Source organism: Balaenoptera acutorostrata, chromosome 7 (genome assembly GCF_949987535.1).
Source record: "Balaenoptera acutorostrata chromosome 7, mBalAcu1.1, whole genome shotgun sequence".
NCBI classification, from domain to species: Eukaryota; Metazoa; Chordata; class Mammalia; order Artiodactyla; family Balaenopteridae; genus Balaenoptera; species Balaenoptera acutorostrata.
In genome coordinates this window covers 47886449-47906983 of record NC_080070.1, presented here as the reverse complement: position 1 = coordinate 47906983, position 20535 = coordinate 47886449, and the positions used below count along the sequence as shown (strand labels likewise).

Below are 20535 nucleotides of genomic sequence, written 5' to 3'. Positions count from 1 at the left end.
CTCTTCTACCAAGCCACCCTAAGCTGAGGAGAGGGTGGGTGTTAAGGGGTACCTACAGTTTGAGTCCATGTGAATTATCTAAACGTATTATGAAAAAGAATAATCAGTGGCATGTCACTTTAGGACAAGATGGCAAATATGTGGATGCATGCCTCAACTGGGCCCCCTGTACCCATGACAGCCATTGCTAACTGACCAGGATCTTTCCCACTGAGCCTCAGAATCCTGCTGAACCCAAGGCTCCAGGCATCCAGTCAGATTTGTTAACTGAGAAGGAACCCACTGACCATTCCTCTTTGAAGGAGCATCCCTTCAGTGCAATGAGGAGTTACATTTACTATTGAATTAATGCATCTTCTTTTGGCATTTAGGTGATTCTGGAGTTCTTGGTAGTGGCAAAAATATATATATATATATATATATATATTTTTTTTTAGGAGATTAGAAGTGGTCCCTGATCAGATTCAGGGCCAGTTGCTTCTCGGAATGTTTGGTGATATTCTTTTTTTTAAAGTTTAATTTTTATTTATTTATTTATTTATGGCTGTGTTGGGTCTTCGTTTCTGTGTGAGGGCTTTCTCTAGTTGTGGCAAGTGGGGGCCACTCTTCATCGCGGTGCGCAGGCCTCTCATTATCGCGGCCTCTCTTGTTGCGGAGCACAGGCTCCAGACGCGCAGGCTCAGTAATTGTGGCTCACGGGCCTAGTTGCTCCGTGGCATGTGGGATCTTCCCAGACCAGGGCTCGAACCTGTGTCCCCTGCATTGGCAGGCAGATTCTCAACCACTGCGCCACCAGGGAAGCCCCCAAAATATATTTTATCAACTATTTAAATGTTACCACTCTTCTGATACTTTCACCTTGCTGTGTCATCTAGCAGCTCTTGAAATAAACTTGAACACCAAAATATTAGTCATCTGTGTTCATTGTAACCAGCCATTTTTTTCCCTCTTTAGAGGCAAACTTTACCTTTTATTCCACCCACTAAGATATGGAAGGGAGACAGTAGTAGGGGAAAGGGGCTTTTCCCTTCTCCCCAGCACACACGAGATTGGTGCAGACTATGCGATTGGTGCAGACTATGCGAACAAGCTGAGATGCGCCCCTCCCGCCCCTCCCCCCAGTCAGCAGTGTCTCTGAGACAGCTGTAGCCCTGAGCTCTAAGGGGAAGGCACGTGCCTGCAGTTGGCCGTGGTGCCTTGGCAGGCCACGTGCATCATATGACCCATAATGCCTGGCAGATGATTTTGTCCTGAGCGTGTTCAGAGGGCTCTCTGAGACCTGCAAGAGTTGTGGTCTGAGAACTTCAGAGTAAAGGTGTTGTTTTGATCAGGACTCTGCTTACCCTTTCCTCCTGTAAGCCTTTGGGAGGGAATGGAAAGTCGGGGGGTGGGTGGCAGGGCCCTGGGAAGCAATGCAGAGTAAATGGAATGGTCCATCTCACTTTGTCCTAATGCAGTCAGTGTTTGGATCATAGGGCCATTCAGTGAAGTTGCCTGAAAATGGTCAACCAAGGGGCTACCATGTGAGAAAGCTTCATCAAAATGCTGTGGGTCGGCATCCCTGTGATGGCAGACAAGGCCAAGATGCCTGCAGCCTTGGCTTCCTGCCAGCACCAGAGCGTTCGTCCATATTGATCAGGCCCAGCAAAGGGCACTCACGGTTTCTATCCCAGGACCAGCCAGTGTTCTAAGAAAACGTTTACTGTGTATTTATTGTGAATTTCCCTGATGATAATTATAGAGCATTTGGAAAATACAAAATGATAAAAAGGAAAAAATTTACCCATAATCACATTGCCTAAAAAAGTACTCTTAAAATTTGGATATATTTCATTGAAGTCTTTTTTTCTATGCATTTGTGTATACCTTTTTAAAAATTTGTATCATAATGAAAATGCAATTTTTATCACGTTCTTTTTACACACATGAGCACATTTTTTATATCATTAAATTCAAAAATAGTATTTTAAGTGGATATATAAGATTCCATTTTATGGATGTACCATAATTTATTTAACCATTTTGTTGAACATTTCAGTAGTCTCTATATTTTTATATGTGTGTTACGAATAATAGCAGCATGCATTTTTAGAGAAGAAGATGTAGAGGAGAATAGATTTTTAACATCTTGATGAGATAGTCAGCACTGTTCATTGTACCACTGCTGACAGCCCAGATATGTGTGTGTGTGCATAGATGTTATGTCTTTGTGTATACATGGATGATACTTAAAAGTAGAGAATCTCCAGGCTCTCCAGTAAAACCTAGTCCTTTGGGCACCAATCCATTGTACGATTGACACTTCCATCTAATAAGCTTATGAAAATAATTATAGAGGTAGCTGACTCCCATGAGAAATCCATAGCTACTGTGCTAATTCCTGTTAAGTGCTGTTGAAATTTTTTTATTGAAGTATAGTTGATTTACAATATTATATTAATTTCAAGTGTATAACATAGTGATTCAGTATTTTTACAGATTATACTCCATTTAAAGTTATTACAAAACAGTGGCTATATTACCCTGTGCTATACAATATATTCTTGTTGCTTATTTATTTTACACATAGTAGTTTGTATCTTTGAGTCCCCTACCCTTATCCCTATTTTGCCCCTCCCTCCTTCCCTCTCCCCACTGGTCACCACGAGTTTGTTCTATATATCTGTGAGTCTTTTTCTGTTTTGTTATATGCATTCATTTGTTTTATTTTTTAGATTCCACATATAAGTAATAACAGAGTATTTGTCTTTGTCTGACTTATTTCACTAAGCATAATACTCTCTAGGTCCATCCACGTTGTTGCAAATGGCAGAATTTCATTCTTTTTTACGGCTGAGTAATAATCCAGTGTGTGTGTGTGTGTGTGTGTGTGTGTGGTGTGTAACTCACATCTTCTTTATCTAGTCATCTGTTGATGGAAACTTAGTTTACTTCCATATCTTGGCTATTGTAAATAATGCTGCTATGAACATTGGGGGTACATGTATCTTTTTGAATTAGTGTTCTTGTTTTCTTGAGATATATACCCAGGAGCAGAATTGCCGGGTCATATGGTAGTTCTGTTTTTAATTTTTTGAGGAACCTCCATACTGTTTTCCATAGTGGCTACACCAATTAACAGTCCCACCAACAGTGTAGGAGGGCTCCCTTTTCTCCACACCCTCTCCAACATTTACTGTACATAGACTTTTTGGTAATAGCTATTCTGAAGTTTGAGGTGATATCTCATTGTGGTTTTGATCTGCATTTCTCTCATATTAGTGATGTTGAGCATCTTTTCATGTGCCTGTTGGCCATCTGTATTTCTTCTTTGGAAAGATGTCTATTCAGGTCTTCTGCCTGTTTTTTGATTGGGTGGTTTTTTTGATATTGAGTTGTATGAGTTGTTTATATATTTTGGATATTAACCCCTTATCAGTCATATCATTTGCAAATATTTCTCCTGTTCAGTAGGTTGTCTTTTCATTTTGTCAGTGATTTCCTTTTCTGTGAAAAAGCTTTTAGTTCCATTAGGTCCCATTTGTTTATTTTTGCTTTTCTTTCTTTTGCCTTAGGAGACATATCCAAAACAATATTGCTACGATTTATGTCAAAGAGTGTCCTGTCTGTGTTCTCTCCTAGGAGTTTTATGGTCTCTGGTCTTAAATTTAGGTCTTTAATCCATTTTGAGTTTATTTTTGTATATGGTGTGAGGAAGTGTTCTAATCTCGTTCTTTTACATGGAGCTGTCTAGTTTTCCTAGCACCACTTATTGAATAGATTGTCTTTTCTCCACAGTATATTCTTGCCCCCTTTGTTGAATTTGGATCAGATGCCTTTGGTTGTCTTCCTGCCTGTGGGCCATTTGGCACTCACAGCTGCTTCTCTTCTCTCCCCTGTAGTTACTGGGGCTTCCGGATGCAGATGACGACGCATTTGAAGAGTACAGTGCGGACGTGGAAGAGGAGGAGCCAGAGGCGGACCACCCCCAAATGGGGGTCAGTCAGCAGTAGACTTACAAGGGCTCCCACCTGAGAAGGAGAGTGGGCCCTGTGGTACCCGAGGTGGGGTCACAAGCTCCTGGGTTAGCATTTTGCAATAGCACTTCGAAACAGGACGTCTGACTCCCAGCATCCAAATTAAAATGAAATACCTTTTTAACAACCACACGATATCTGGGATGAGCTTTGCTCAGAAGTGACCTGAATTTTACTCCCGTTTCAGTGGGTCTCTATGGAGTTGTCTCGGTAGCCTTTGCCATTTTGAATTTAGAGTCCATTTTGCGGCTGACTGTTCTCTCTTGAGTTTATGTTGGAGAACTAACATTTGCTGACTCCAAAGTAGAGAACTCTGAATGTATTAAGGATATGTTTTGAGTCATCACAGGTGACATTATTGAGAGAAAGCATGGCAGAGAAGAAATGCAGTCTGCACTTTTTATGTACCTTTTAAGTGTATGAAAATGGAAGGTTTTGCTTATAAAGCATGAGTTTTAATATCTAGTCATTAAACTGCACAAGTGCAAATACAAGGGCAGAAAAGGAGAATTACTTAGTTTTGGATTAAGAGGGTAAGAGAGGCAAAGAAGCCTTTGTTTAAGTGTTCTGCCATTACTGAGTTACCTAGATATATAGCAACTGGTTCATGGTTAGGAAGAAACATTATTTGCATGTTCAGTTATTTTAAAACATGCTGATTCCAAAGCCACTTTTAAAGTCTAATAGTGGAGAATATAAATGGGGTGACATAAATTATTGATTTCTTTAAAATGTTTATAAGCCACCCCACATATGAAATGAAACATTTACCTTCTCTCTTTATAACAAGATGGCAACTTGTTAAATCATGAAAACATCCCAAATCCAAGTGCCACTTAAACTTTGAAGCCATAGATGAATTTAATAGGAAAATAAACCAGGATAAATTTTTTAAAAATATGATGGAATCCTTCTTTACTTTCTTAATCTGACTTTTATTCTTCAAAAAAAAGTCAAGAAAGGATCCCACTGTATAATTTATTTAAAAATTGTAATCAAGTGCTTTGAGGAACCTAACTGCAGTGAAGTTTTAAAGTGGTATGAAGGTGGGAATCTTTTAATCGTGGGTTAGCTTGGTTCAGAAGGGAAGTTTTAATGATCAAATATTCAGACAACTCACAGAAACAAGTACTATCATAACTGGAAACACTGCTGTCATCATTTAGCAACACACACTGAGGGGGGAAATTCTTTGCAATGCTAACATGGAATTATTTAAAACATTCATTTTGCTTAGACCCTTCTGCATCTCTGGTTCTAATAAAAGATGCAGAATGCCTCTTTTACAACACTTGACTAAACATAACATCTGGGGTGGAATTGTTTTTAACATGCACACACATGCCTGTTGGGTTGTCAAAATTTTAGATTAAAAAAAATAAAGCAGCAGAGGCCACAAAGTTTACGGGAGTCTTGTATATCTTCCAGGCATGTCGGTGTAAACCTGATTATCTCAACGTTTTCTGTTTAATTGATTGGTGCCGTGAGGAGTACAGCTGCGCGTGGTAAAACGGTGTCCTACAGTTTTAAGTCATCGGGTAAAATAATTTCGTGGTTTCCATCCGTGCTTCAGTACCCATGTTTTTTTCGTTTCTTGGAAAAACATATTAAAGGTTAACTTCAAGTGAAATGAATTTCCTTTGGAGTAGCCTGTTAACAAAACAGACCTTGGGGTTTTATCCAGTGGGGCAAGCGGATTCCGTGCTTTGCTCCCTTGCCTGTGTTCTGATTGGCTCTGAACGTGAGCACAGGTGATTGGGAGCTATGCCTCCCGTAGGTAGAGCCCACGTCTGTAAGTTCCGTGTTCACACAGTAGTCTGAGAGAATGACTTCTGCCACCGAAATGAAGAAGCTTGACTGGCTTGCTCCTTTCAAAGGTAAACTGGAATTTTGTACGTAGAGGCTTAAAATCTAAATTTACATACGTTTGAAAATGGAATGGACATATAAAATGTATTTTATGAAAAAAGTGTTTAGGCTTTGACCAAATGCATTGTGGTATTATTATGTGAATGTTTTCTGTTTATAAAAATTGAGCTGAGACAGACTCAGCCATTCAGTGGGCCGAGGAGAAATCTGGCCTTTGTTCTGCCCCAGGGGTAGGAAAGAACATCGCGCTGTGTGTTACTTATTTTCAAGGCAAAACCCCAAAGGGCCTCGCGAATCGGATTGTTTCCTCTAAAGCGTCGTTTTCTCTGATTGTGCGCATCCCGGCCAGCGCATGCTGACACACACGCACACGTACACACTCACCTGCGCTGTGGATTCCCTGTTTGGGTCGTGGGCGGCATCAGAGCTGGCTCAGTGCAGAGCTTCACCTGGCCGCTCAGGGCCGCAGGCAGCCTGTGGTTCTCGTTATGGAAGTGGTTCTCTCTCACAAACATGTAAACGCACCTACCGAGAGGCAGGGTGGTACCACAGGAGAAGCGTAGACCCGGGAGTTAGGAGGGAGACCCGGACCCGGGTTTAGTCCTGGCTCTGCCAGTGACCACGTACGTGCCCTTGGACAGGCCACTTAACTCGCCTGAAGAAAGGGGTGTTGGCCCTTCCTGCTTGAACCACTGTCCTTCCTTAACTGCCTTACTATGTGTGTGTGTATGAAGAGCAGCAATCAAGGAAACTTTTCGAGAAACGCGAAGGAAATGCATTTTGAATCTTGCTGTCCTTAGGATCCTGGCCACAGGATGACCTTAGAACATGTTTGTGTTGGTCTTTGAGTGTTGAAACCCCCTCGGGTCTGATGCTTAGGGGCCGATGAGATTCTGTCCTTAGATGAGAGGGTAAAGGGGGGGCCCCGGAGATACGGAAAGCATATCAATACTTGTCCCAGTTGGCTGCTGTGCCGTGGAAGGTGTGGATTTGCCTGTGCTCTGACAGACTGGGGCTTTGGAAGTAGGGTAAGTTTAACTTAACTGAGACGGGGAATTCGCATGAAGAATAGCTGGAAGAGAGTGAGAGATGAGTACTTTGTTGCCGTGTCATCCAGTAGAGAGAAAGAGAAGTAACAGAGAGAAAGTGACTGAGTGTGAGTATGTGTGTGTGTGTGTGTGTGTGTGTGTGAATAGGGGAATGGTTGATTGCTTGTTGATCACTGTGGGCTAGCTGTGAAGTCACGCCTGTGATAACGTTCCAAAACCTTGGTCCCAGGTTTGAGTGAATCACAGAGACATTTTTCTAGTGGCTACCTGGTTACTTTCCCTGCCTGATAATCATACCAAGGAGACTTCGGGGAGTCAGAGAGCAGATTCTGGAGGGAGGTGAGACCCCACAGTATGCCTGCCAACACCATGGACACTATGGTGTCCACTCAAGTCTCCCAGGCTCCCAGCAACACAGTGCTTTTTTTCCCCATGCCTAGAACATGAAAAGTCTCTAATTTAGGAATTCTCCTTGTGTCCTGGTGCCAGAATTGAGGTTTCCAGTGTCCTTAAGTGAAAACCCCTCTCCTCTCGTAGTCACTGTGTTTCCACATAGGAGCAGAAACCTTTCCCTAGCACAAGTACATGTCTAAATATTGCTTCTGTTTCATAAGAGCACAAAGTATATGGACCTAGGAGAGCTGTGATACTAGAGCATCATTGGAATTTATATTTTAGGAATCTGCCTCATATTAAAATATACAAGTTGGGAAGCTGTGGTATGAATAGATCTTATTTCTCCTGGTTTGTGAGACACATAGGTATAGGCAGGACTTAACCTGGGGTAGGAGGAGATGAGTAAGGTAGAATGGGAGAGTTAGGGTCTGATTTTTTACATAAATATAAAGGCAAGAGGCAGTTATCATATAAAATACAAGAGAACTGTTGTCCTGGCTATCTCACCAGGATCCTGCTTTCCTCAAAGGGACTGCTTGCATGTTGAGAGGCAAGGCCTCTGTTGGGGGTGGCTTTGTGGCTTTAAAAATGCCCCCCAGCCAAGGAGACAATGGGTGTCTTGCAAATCTGGTGGAGTTCTCTTCCTCACTAAGCCAGCTGCCAGAGAAGCCTGTATTTCCAAAGTGCTGACAGATCTGAAAGGGGCTCCAATCACCTGGCAGGCAGAACGGGGACCAAACTTGACCTCGCTGTCAGCTGCAGAGGAGGCTGCAGATCAGGAATGCCCCAGCCGGCCAGAGGGCAGAGCCCACCTACTCCACCACGCTTCTGGGTTGTAAAAGAGCACAATTAAAACTCAAGTGGATCACAGATCCCTCTTCCCTCTAGTGAGTGTTAACTCCAAAGAGATGTCATTGCCTGATTGCTTAGTCTTCAGATGATCAGAGAAGCCTCAAAGTTTTTTGAATTAAAAACTAATCCTCTTCCATAAAGACACAAGCAGTTATCTTGGTTTGGTGATACCAGGTATGGCATGAAAGGCTGAAGTCTTTTAGATTTTATACAGAATAATTCTCAGACGTGCCAGAATGCCGGTAGCCACTGGTATCCGTGGCAACGTGGTGTCCATGGTAAAATATCTATAGCTCGTGTTCATTGGGCAAATTGTTAAATAATATGTTGTCTTTGGTATTTTTATTTAAATTTGGATTACAAAAATAGAGGACCTATGAGCATTTCATGTTGTAGAAAGTCTACTTAAAGCACGGTATGGCTGAATAGGCCCAAGTAGTTAAAATCAGGCACCAGGCCACATACAAATAAACATTTAATTTTCTGAGAACTGTGTATTCAAGTTATTCAGTACCACAGAGAGAGCTGACAGTCTGTTCCTTGTAAAACTGCCTTTGCCTGTTTTTTTTTTTCTTTTTTGTTTCTTCAGATTCATTTTTTACTTTAAGTACCTTCTGATAGCTACGCAGATAAGATACAGAGCAGTACTCTGTACAAATGTCAGCTTTTTAGAGGAGAAAGTAAGTCATCAGTTCTAGGGAAAACCTGAAACTATCTGTGAACCAGTCTTAATTTGTGTAAGAGGGCAAAGTTTAGTATCTACAGTAAGAAGCAAAAGCAAGGAATGGTTTGGGGGTTTTGTTTTTTAGGTGAGAAATGTTTCATGCAGGGTGTCTCTGCTTTCTTTGCCTTTATATTTCCTTTCAAAGAAATCTCTTGTAAATTACAAAACTGTGAAATGGGTTGCCCAAAATCGTTGCCCTTCATTAGATGCTTCAGCAGTGTAAACGCGAAATTGAACCCTGTGCACACCTGCTCCTTCCTCTCTCCCCTGAGGGTGAGGATCTCATCCAACGATGTAATTACCATACGCTTGCTATTAAAGAGCCTTCCGAACTCCGCTGCTATTTGCCTCTTGTTTACTTTCTCCACCACGTTTGGTCCTAAAGGACGCCTAACTTGCTATAAAGGAGGACCGGGAATAGGGACCATCAGCCAGCTTTGTGGTTACTGATGTTGGAGCCTGGCTGTGGGGGGGGTGGGGGGGGCAGGGGGATGGGGAGGGGGGAGTGATTACAAGAACCACTGATACGATTCAGATGTTAATAATTGATGTATTTGGAGACATTAATCTATCCTGATGCGGTACCTGGTGTTTAGTAATTTTCCACTCTTCCTTCGAACTTTAGATTCTTTCCCGTCCTAGTTAGGAATCCTTCACGGCACCAATTAGAAACCTGTGGTCGTTCTACGATGACATGACACCATTTCCCATTACTTTCCGCCCAATTGTTATTCAGAAACAATGGCATTTAAAAAATAAGTCTGGAGGTTGGTGCTAAGTCCCATTATTTGATCAAGAGCAATTTTCTTTCCCCAAATGAATAGGTCTCCAAAGATTGTTAAATTAGATTTGCAAGTGCCTTAATAGGCACAGCCTAGAGGCTCTTGTGTGTGTTTCAGGTAACTTAATTCGTGCTTCCTTGTTTTCGACATAGGTGTTGTCAGAGATTGTACTGAGTGGTCGGCTGTGTGCAAGCATTCCAGACCTCGCTCAGTGTAAGATTCTGACCTCAGCGGGCGGTGACATGGTCTTCCCCAGACAAAGGCTTTCTTACAAGAGAACTCCTTTGTTACTGTTAGTTGAGCGCTCTCACAGATAGACTTTTTTTTTTTTAACTTTGTATTTTATATTGGAGTATAGTTGATTAACAGTGTTGTGTTAGTTTCTGTTGTACACACTGCTGTATTTAAAATGGATAACCAACAAGGACTTACTGTATAGCACGGGGAGCTCTGCTCAACATTATGTAACAACCTAAATGGGCAAAGAATTTGAAACAGATAGCCTTTTAAAAATGTAAGCTGGCTCCTCTATCTGAGTGCAGGGACTGGTGTTGGAAAGAGCCACTTTCCCCTTTGCAATGAATCTTTCTCAAATTGGTTCCCGGGGTTCAAGGATCTAGCCCAGTCTCCTCCCTGACTGGCTGTGTGATCACAGGCTTGTCACCAGCTCCCCCTCGCCCCCTGCCCCATCTTTGTTTCCTCATCTGTAAAAATAAGAGTGTGGACTCATTTCCAAGTTCCCTCCAGGCACTAGCATTGTAGGAATGTATCTTGGCTAGTGAGATTAGGGCAGGTGGCAAGCAAAGTTTATAAGGAAAATACTGTCTCAGGAAACGAGGGCTGGGTGACTGACACTGACCTATCTTCTCTAAGGTCCCTTTTAGAAATAAAGACCCCAAAAGAGAGGGATTAATAGACGGAGCACAGAGGATTTTCAGGGATTTTTAGTAGGGAAACTACTCTATGTGATACTGTAATGGTGAACACATATTATAAATGTGTCCAAACCCGTAGGCTGTACAACACCAGGTGTGAACTATAGTGTAAATTATGGACTCGGGGTGATAAGATGTGCCGTTGTAGGCTCCTCAGTTGTAACAAATGCATCACTACGTGGGGGATGTTGAAATGGGAGATGCGTGTGTGTGGGCTGGGGCTAAATGGGAGATCTCTGTATCTTCTGCTCAAAATTGCTGTGACCCTAAAACTACTGTAAAAAGTCAACTCTAATAAAAAGAAAAGAAATAAAGATCCCAGCCAAAATAGTGGGTGTATAGTAGCTCCAGTGCTGACATCCCTGGGTACTTTCTCCTGCCTTCCTACATGTCCCTTCTTTCTGTGATCAAGAATACAGGATAAAAACTACCACAAGCTAGGAATATTTGGGGTGTTTTGCTTAGGGATGTAACAAATAGTCTCGTTTCCTTTAGAAACGAGTCTGGTTTTCATAGTCAAGTCAGGCCAGGTGGGATACCCCATTGTCCCTAGTGTTCGCTGTGGATGTGAACGGGTTGAAATGAAACAAAGTAAGCAGAACAAAACCCACTACCCAGTGTTTGGACCCTGCCGCGGGGCTGGAGCCAGTGGGCTGGCTGCGTGTGTGCAGGAGGGGCTGGCAGGTAGTACCCACTCCCCACCCCGTGCTCTCCTGCTGAATCAGGCCGAGGGGCGGGGTGAGGATCAAACATGCCTTCCTCCCTTGGCGGGCCTGGCCATCTGGTACTTTGAAAACTGAAGAAATGTGTCCCGAAATAGCTGGCACAGTGCTTTTCCTCTTAGTTTCACAGCGGGCAAATACTTTGAAATACATTCCTGATCTTTGACCTACGCTTTTCCCTTTTTTGGAGCAAAAAACAATGACATTTCTAAAAATCTGAGCAGGCTGTAATTAGGGAGCCAAAGAATAAAGCAGGCATTTCCTATTAGGCAACATTTAAAGGAGCAGAGAGATTTTTCTCCCCTTTGTTTTCCAGGAAAATATGGCAACGATGCGGGATGTAAAAACCTACAGTAAAACGAAGTTGGTCCTGTGGGATGCTTTTTAATTGGAAGCCTCTAGAGGTCAGCACTGCATAAGGAAAGGGCTTTCTAGTGCTGGGTAGCCTTTTGCCCATTTCCTTGTGGAGCCTTTGGGAGCGGCGTGCTAGCAGACCCCCAGAGTGGCGTGAAAGGAGCGAGCAACCCAGCTGTGCATAGGAGACGAAGGTGTAGAGTCCCTTCTTTATACATAAACCCTAACATTTGACTCTGGTTAGTTTTCTTCCCTTCTCATCCATCTTTCTCTGCAGCTCCCACACCCCCGTATGTACACACTGTCAGCTCAATAAACATGACTTATTGACCGATCGACGAACCGTGGCATTTAGCTCACTCTGAGAAGGGCTGGGGAAATGCCAAAGAGGAGATGGATGGCACATTTCATTTTGCTCTGAGCAAGGTGAAAGGCTGCTCTGTGTTCCAAGGCAGCCCGGGATTTTCTGATGATCAGCCGGCAGGCTTTGTGAAGCCCTGTGACTTCCAACCCAAATTCAGGGTGCCGAGGGCGGTGCTGGAACCATGGGTTTCTACTTGGCTGAAATCAGGCTGCCTGAGGCCTGCACAGATCAGGGGTGGGTGGGGAAGGATTTGAGCATCTGTAGTATATCTGGCCAGAAGTGAGGTAGTTGGGAGCCCCTAAAAACTGGTCGACACTCCTGGGGGCTCCAGGGCACAAGATGCAGTAACAAGATGTGGTGGTGGCCACAGGTGTCATAGACCACCGCAGGCCAAAGCCCGAACTGGAGGCAGACTTGGGAGTTCCCAGCGGCTCCCAGAGTTGCCCCAGGGTTTCCTTTTGTCCCTAGAAGGAACAGGAAGGCCTTTCCTCCCCTCTCTCCGTGTTGCCTCTTCTGTTCAGGGTTTTTATTCTTTCTACTGAATTAGGTCTAACCCATGTCACAGTCATGAGATTTTGCTGGGTGATTTGGCTGAGCCTGGGACACTCCCTGAGAAGGGATATTGGTGAAAAGGACAATAAACATGTCACAAGCATAACGGAAGCCCCTGCTCCCCCAAGAAACATTTTAACAGTGGCTTAACAGCAGTCTCACTACTACCGTTAAGTTTCAAAATGATGTTTTTTGATTCTGGTGAATGTGGACAAGGTCCAAGGTTACCCTGCTCCCCAGTGTTGCTTGCATTCTTTGCAAGTGTGGAACAGCCCGAGGAGGTTTCATTCATTTTGCCATAAAGCAAACAGTGCTGAGTGAATATACCCCAGCTGTGTGCACTGTTACATGCAATAATTTTTTTAAAACAAACATTTATAAAGCCCCTTCTAAGTACCAGGCACTGTACTAAACTCCTTTTGACTCCTGCAATGCTCCCAACAAAAGGTAGATGTTAGGATTGATACCCCCCCTTTTTTTAATCTTTCTATATCTCAAGGTTTGTGTTTTTAAAATTTTATTCAAGTATAGTTGATTTACAATGTTGTGTTTAATTTCTGCTGTACAACAGAGTGACACAGTTATACATATATATATTCTTTTTCATATTCTTTTCCATTATGGTTTATCACAGAATATTGAATATAGTTCCCTGTGCTATACAGTAGGACCCTGTTGTTTATGCATCCTGTATATAATAGTTTGCATCTGCTAATCCCAAACTCCCAATACTTCCCTTTCCCATAATATCCCCCTTTTATAGATGAGAAAACTGAGGTCCAGAGACATTAAGTAATTTTCATAAGATCACACAGCTGGTAAGTGCTGGAGCTGAGATTCAAACCCAGGCAGTGTGGCTTCAGAGCCCTCTTACCTACTCTCCTCCAAAGAGTGTCATCAGCATCGGTCTTTTAATGAAATCCCTGGTCCTTTTTGCTCAGCATCACAGAGGCCCTACCCTTAAACTTGATGTGGTGAACGCTGCTGGTCTGCATGGTTGCCCGTGCACAGGATGGAATGAGGAAAACTCCTCATTCAGTTTCATCAGCTCTTTGCCTTGCCTGTGACCAGGTTGGCCGTGCTGAGTGGATTGGGATGATAAGTGACACATTTTTTCCCAGTATCCATGTGGTTACGAAGATTTGAAAATGCCCTAAAGAACTGGAGCAACAGATTTGTTGAAATAATTTAGTGATTGATAAAATCAGAGGATCCTGAGGCAGGGCAAGGCCGTGGAGACAACCAGCGTGCCCCCCTATCTGGACCCTTCTTCCTAGGTCTTGCCCCCTGAACAAGGCCATTACGGACTCTTCTGAGAGCAGAAGAGGCTCTTACAGACTCCTCATGATGAAGCGGCTTTTACTCAAGCTTACTCTGAAATAACCAGGAGCAAAAATTCACTCTGCAGTCAGGCTAGTCCCTGAGAACCAGAAGGAAGCTGTTGTCACCCACTCAGACCTGGTGCCGCGCAGTAGGGCCACAGCACACCCTGATGACTTCAGTCTGTGTATCTCCCCGAACCGTGAGAACACCCTTCCAGCCTGCCTTCCAGCCCTTTCCTTTCCCACGTCCCTGCTGAGGCACTAGCACACGCCCTCAGTAACCCTATCACCGCCGCGGAATTCTCAGGCTTGTCTTGGTACAGTATCATGCAGGAGTGCATGGGAATTGGAGAACACATTTCAAAGACAAATTCCACTTTGAGTCTCACCTGCTTGTTTGGATGATCTCTGCCGTTGTTTCCTCCACCAGTGCAGGAAAAGAAAAGATGGCCACATCATATCCCATAAGAAATGTTAGTGCTCCAAACCTACTTTCCCTGCTTCTGAGATCCCAAGTGTCGTCACACAGATCCGTCATGGTTGGGACCCCATGGGTCGTGCACGCGAGCGTGGGCTTGCTGGTGAGTGGCTCCAGGGAGAGGGTGCTAAATCCCGGGAGCGGTGCTTTTCCATTTTCCAAATGATGCTGGGATGCGAGGAAGGAGAGCAGAAAAGGTGAGTCAAAACCAAACCCTTGAGCATACAAATTCTCCAAGGAACATGAAGCTGCACAGGCTCGGAAAGAGGAGGGGATGATGTCACATGGTGATGAAGAAAAGTGGGGGTCTTGGATGGGAGTCTTGCTTCCCACATGGCCTTGGTCTTTTAAATCTTGAGTTTCTCCTGCTTAGAAATGTTATGGGCCACTTTGAGCCTTGGGCTGCAAGGGGCTCTAAAAAGACAAACTCCTGTGGAGAATCAACTGTAAACTGGGTCTGGAAGGTGTCCAATCTAACAACTGACTCCAGCAGTCGCTGTTATCAGAAATGGAAATCTAGCAACTGAAGGGACACGAACTATACAGCCTCCCCCAGATGTCACTCTGCAATGGGACGCGAATTTGGTCAGGTGCACCCTGCTGAGGGCTGTCTCCAGGCCTCCGTTTCCCACCACACCCACCCTCCCTCCATCCCCTCCTCTCCCAGCTCGCCTGACATTGAGCCCTTTATAATTCAAAGTTCATCTAAATTTAACATGGGGATCTAATGAAATTCTTTACTAGACAACACCACTACTTCAGAAGCATGTCCTTCATATTTGCAAGCGGCCTTAGCTCAGAGGAAAACCCCTGCATGGAAAGTTACTGTTATTTAACCCGTGCCATTTACTAGCTAGCTTGTACAGTGCCATTAAAACTGGTGATTTGGCTGCAGAGTGGGTGATACTTGGTGACAGAGCTCAACTATCCACCTCCTTCCTTCAAAGACTATTTCTGACTCTGGCCAGCTCCTCGGCGACTCCTGTAACTGGTTACAAGAAGGGCTTAGTGAGATAATATGAGTGACTTCGTGCAAAGCTCTCGTTGTGCAGGAAGCACAAACCAGCGCCCTTCTTGTGGCAGGCGGGAAGCACCGTCTCCACTTACACCTCCCAAGCTTTTGAAAAAGATCTGTTATCCGTAAGCAAGCCAGAGCCATCATCTTGCTCAAAGCTAATGAACTCATCCAAGCCATCCACATGGTCCAGTCTCTTTAGAACTCTGACCAAACCTTTGCTTAATGCCTGAAAGCTTATTCCCTGAGGTGCCCTTCAAACCTTACTCTGACCCTGTGCTCTTCAGCTCTGGAAAAGCACAAACAAAACTGGCCACATGCTCTTGAAAATTCCATTTGGAAGCTAGTGGTGGTGATTCCGGACAGAATTTTGACGGAAGACAATAAACACTGAGTTCGGTATGCTACTCGCTGCTTAGAGCCCCTCTCCCGGGGACGGTCCTGCCTGCTGCTGAGGGAGAGGGTTACGGATGTGGAGTTGGGCAGAGCAGCTGCTGGGAAATACAATGGCCTTGGTGTGTTAGTTCGTCATCAAGACAATGGCACTCTTGTGAATCCTCTAGAAATAGAACTTTTCATCTGGCACCACAGTGGGCTATGCTTTGGAGCGGTGATGTCACAAGCAGGCAGAAACTAGGGAATTCATCCTCTTGGGCAGGGTGACTAATTCTGTTTCCCAACCTCTGGACATTTACTGATGTCATCCATCTTCTCCAAACCGCACCAGCCTGGGGTGAGGAGAGACTCACAACTACAGACACGAATTCTTGTTTCTGTGGCTCTGACACTTACGTTGGGGATTCTCAGCCCTCCTCAGATTCCTCCCAGATATTCTGGGGTGGGCCTTGTGGTGTCTCATGGGTGTTTGACAAGCTCATTTCCGTGGCACCTGCTGTTCTCCTTCCTGGGATTGCACCTCCCTTCTCAGTCCTGCACAGACAAGCTTTCCCGTTGTAGGCCTGCCCTTCTCCCTGTGACTACTGGAGCAGGCTTTGGTTCCCAGGAATGGTCACTCCAGCCATAGACTTGACCCTTCCGCTTTAGACCCCATAGAAGGTTGAGTGGTGTTTCCCTGCTGTTTCCAAAGATGGGAACAGGGATTTTGGTTTGAGAGAGCTGTATTAAAGCTCTGACACCTCCTCAAAGCCAGGCCACTGGGTGGCAGAACTGGGTTCTGATTGGGACCAGGTTCCCCCCCATAGCATCTTCTTCCAGTAGGGTCTGTGTTGACCTCAGGGAGCCCCCAAGTCATAGTAACTTGTTTACAAAGACCCAGCTGGAATCACTGTCCAAGAGGATCAGTGAGTCTGGAGTGACAAAAGAATCAGGTTCATTACTTGCTAGTCAAATCAAACCTCGGAGCTGCCTGGACTCACTGTGAAACTGAGCACAGCCGCCTGCAGCAAGGGTCTGCCCCCGTGCTGGTCTGTGATGGCCCCAGGCTAGGGGATTTGAACAGCTGCCTATTGACAGCACCGGTTCCTCTCCCAAGATTATCTTTCCCACCACGCCCACAGCTGGTGCTCTGCAGAATGTATAACATGGTACGGATGCTGTTCGGGCTGCCAGGCAGTGGAAACCCTGAAAAGGACTTCTATTAATAGAGAAGGCATTCCTGGGGCACTCAGACGCTCTCGGGCCTGCTGAGAAGTAGCCAGATTCCCAACAGGCACTGAAGGGCGGGCTGCAAACCCCTGCCAAAGAAAGGCCTTGTTCTGCCACAGACAATGGTCGGGTGGCCCTGGCATGATGTCAGATGAGTTGGCAGCAGCGGCTTGCGCGTTCCCTCTCCAACTTTCCAGCTGAGCTCTGCCAGATCCAGGGAGCCGTATCAGGTTTAGATTTTGGAGAATGAATTGCACCAAAAGCCAAGGACTGTCTAGCCCTAATCGGCAAGTAAGGAAATGGCTGTAAACCAGAGGTTGCTACTTAGTTCTGGCTGCCTGTGTCTTGAGGGGCAATGTAATTGCTCTCCAGCTAAATGCTGTAGCGTGGGCAGCAAGGGCCAGTGCAGCGCAACAGTCGTGGTCAGTCAGATAGCCTGATGGCCTTCCCCAGGGCCTTCCTGGAGGCCCAGCCCCTGGTGGGAGCTGCATCATATAGCTGGGATGTTTCAGTTAAAAGCAGGAAGGGCCAGGCTTCTGCAGGACAGTGATAGCCAGCCTTCAGGTTTTTTGGTTTTTTTGTTTAAGGAGATGAAGGCTAAGAATAATTAGGATTTTTTTTTTTTTTTTTTTTTGGACACATGGCATGTGGGATCTTAGTTAGCCGACCAGGGATCAAACCCGTGCCCCCCCTGAATTGGAAGCGCGGAGTCTTAACCACTGGACTGCCAGGGAAGTTCCAGCCTTCAGGTTTTCATTCATTAGTTAACACTGACCATATGTGAGAAAGCAGAACAACTGACCTGTACTTTCGAGAAACAGAGCCAAGCTGAAGTCCCAGCTCAGCTGCTTACTAGTTGTGAGACTTCAAGCCAATTTAGAAGTTAATTTCTCCAGTGCTCGGATTTTTCATCAGTGATTTGGGACAAATAACCCAATAGAAAAATGAACCAAGGCTACAGAGAGACAATTCACTGAAGAACAAATACAAATGGCCAATAAATACTTGAAAATGTGTTCAAGCTCTCTAGTCATCAGGGAACTGCAAATTAAGACAAGACCTCATTCGTGGCAAATTTTTAAAAGGTTGAGAGTGTCCGGCATTGGTGCAGAGGCATCGTCACACGCTGTTGGTGAGGGTGTAAATTGGCTCAGACACGTTCAAAGAGCGTTTCGTCAGTTTCCACCAAACATTTCACGTGTAAACACTTTGACTTTACCATCCCACTTCTAAGAATCTATCCTGAAGAAATAATTGTGCATATGGACATGGATGTTCATTGGAGTGTTGCTTGTAATAAGAACATGGGGGCTGGGGAGGAAACAATCTGTTCATCAATAACAGAAAGGTGGTAAGTCATGGCCAGGTGAGTGCAGGTAGCTCCATAGGTTCCGATACAAAAACACTTCTAACTTACGTGGTGGGAGAGGAGTGAGGACAGCAGGACAGAGAAAGGAAGATGTTTGCTTTTTACTCTTTTTACTTAAATCTCCATTTTTGTATCTTTCACAATATGTATTGTAAGGTTATTCTTCTATCATCCCAGTTCCCTATAGAGGTGTCAGAGCAAGACGAAAGTGGGAGGGCTGTAGCTGGAGCAGAATCTAGAGGACGAATTTGAAATCAGGAGTTCAGATTTGGACATGCTAAATTTCAGATGCCCATTAGATACAAAGCGAGATGCTGAGCAGGCAGATGGATAGAGAAGGCTGATGTAGGGTTTGGGAATCACCACTAAAAAGGGGTCCCCTGGGATTCCTGGGCCATGTGGAGAGGAGTTCCACGAATAAGATGGGGTGGGGGCCTGGAGCCAAGTGCAGTGGGTACCCAAGCCCTGGATTCCAGTGCCCTTGACACGAATTGATTTCTGCCATGTATTTAAGCAGTCATAGTGTCCTAATCTATTCTTCCCACTCATCGCATCACTGGCACCATATAAAAGGCTCCCTCCAGCTCATTCTTAGCACTGTTTCCCACTTTTCCTTTGAGTCTACAGCTCTGTCTGGCTCAACTCCTTTGGTGGTCTCTGGGACCCCTAACTTTGTCTTCACTTGACATCCTGTCTTTAGATCCCTGTGCTCCAAGCCCCATGGCTACAGGGAAGCCCTTCCCACTCCTGAGTAATTCCAACCACTCCACTCACCCCCATTCCTCCAGCTCCAGCCCAGGCAAAGCCCAGATCCCTTACTCAGGAGATTTCAACATTTGCACACTTTGGGGCACACTTTCTCATTTAATTCCTCAAAGTCAGACGTATTATCATTTTTATTATTGTCCCTGCCTTTTTGACAGATGAGGAAACTGAGGTTTATAGAGGAGAAATAACCTGCCCAAATTCACCCAGATGGGAAGTGTCTTAGTGTTCTATTGCTGTGTGACAGATTGCCACAAATGTAGCAACTTAAAACAACTCACCTCTATCATTTGACAGTTTCTGTGCTTCAGGAACCTGGGCACATCTTAGCTGGCTCCTCTGCTTCAGAGTCTTTTATGGGCCGACATCAGGGTCAGCCAGGGCTGGAGTTTCATCTGATAGCTTAGTTGATGAGGATCCACTTCCAGGGCACTCAGTTGTTGACAGAATTCCATTCCTTTTTAGCTGTTGGACGGAGGGCCTCAATTCCTTGCTGCCTGCTGGCTGGAGGCCACTGTCCGTTCCTTGCCGTGGGGGCCTGTGTGGTGTGGCTGCTCACTTCATCAGCGTGTGTGGGCTGAGAAGGCACAGAGTGCCTGCTAATGAGACAGAGCCTACACTCTCTTATCACCTAATCTCAGAAGTGACATCTCATCACCTTTGCTATATTTGGTTGGCTAGAATGAAGTTGCTCCCACTCAAGGGGAGGGCTGGCCTAGCAGGGGCATGAATTCTAGGAGGGGGGAGGATGGGGGGCCATCTGAGTCAGCCTGCCCCAGGAAGTAACACCTGGGGGTTTAACTCAGGTCTGTCAGCCTCCAATGTTTGGGTTCTTCTTTCTATGCATGCCTGGATCCTCAGTGCTTGTTCCCTGCTATGACCTGAACAAAAAGGTAACAGTGATATCACCTTCATCATGTGACTCCATCAACTAAAAACTCTTAGCCAGGGATATTGAGCAACCTGAATTTAACAAGTAATAATTGGGACTTTCAAATTAACACACTTTTCTCTTTTTTTTTTTTTTTTATAAATTTATTTATTTATTTTTGGCTGCGTTGGGTCTTTGTTGCTGTGTGGGCTTTCTCTAGTTGTGGTGAGCGGAGGCTACTCTTCGTTGTGGTGCACGGGCTTCTCACTGCAGTGGCTTCTCTTGTGGCGGAGCATGGGCTCTAGGCATGTGGGCTTCAGTAGTAGTGGCGCACGGGCTCAGTAGTTGTGGCTTGTGGGCTCAGTAGTTGTGGCTCGTGGGCTCTAGAGCACAGGCTCAGTAGTTGTGGTGCACGGGCTTGCTCCACAGCATGTGGGATCTTCCTGGACTAGGGCTCGAACCTGTGTCCCCTGCATTGGCAGGCGGATTCTTAAC

The 20535-nt window shown here is 45.0% G+C and overlaps 1 protein-coding gene across 4 annotated transcripts in view; it reads left to right on the top strand.

The window, feature by feature from the left end:
- The window catches only part of MTURN (maturin, neural progenitor differentiation regulator homolog), a 30539-nt gene extending 21292 nt beyond the window's left edge, over positions 1 to 9247 (top strand). For 2 of the 4 annotated variants that reach the window (XM_057550264.1, XM_007193514.2), the window contains 2 exons: positions 3882 to 3977; positions 5445 to 9247. In XM_057550264.1, coding sequence (XP_057406247.1) covers positions 3882 to 3977; positions 5445 to 5525 — 177 coding nt within the window. In that variant the 3' untranslated portion in view covers positions 5526 to 9247. Of the gene's footprint in view, positions 1 to 3881 lie in introns of all 4 variants that reach the window. The other 2 variants (XR_452098.2, XM_007193515.3) reach the window with 2 other exon arrangements.
- Positions 9248 to 20535: the final 11288 nt, after the last annotated feature.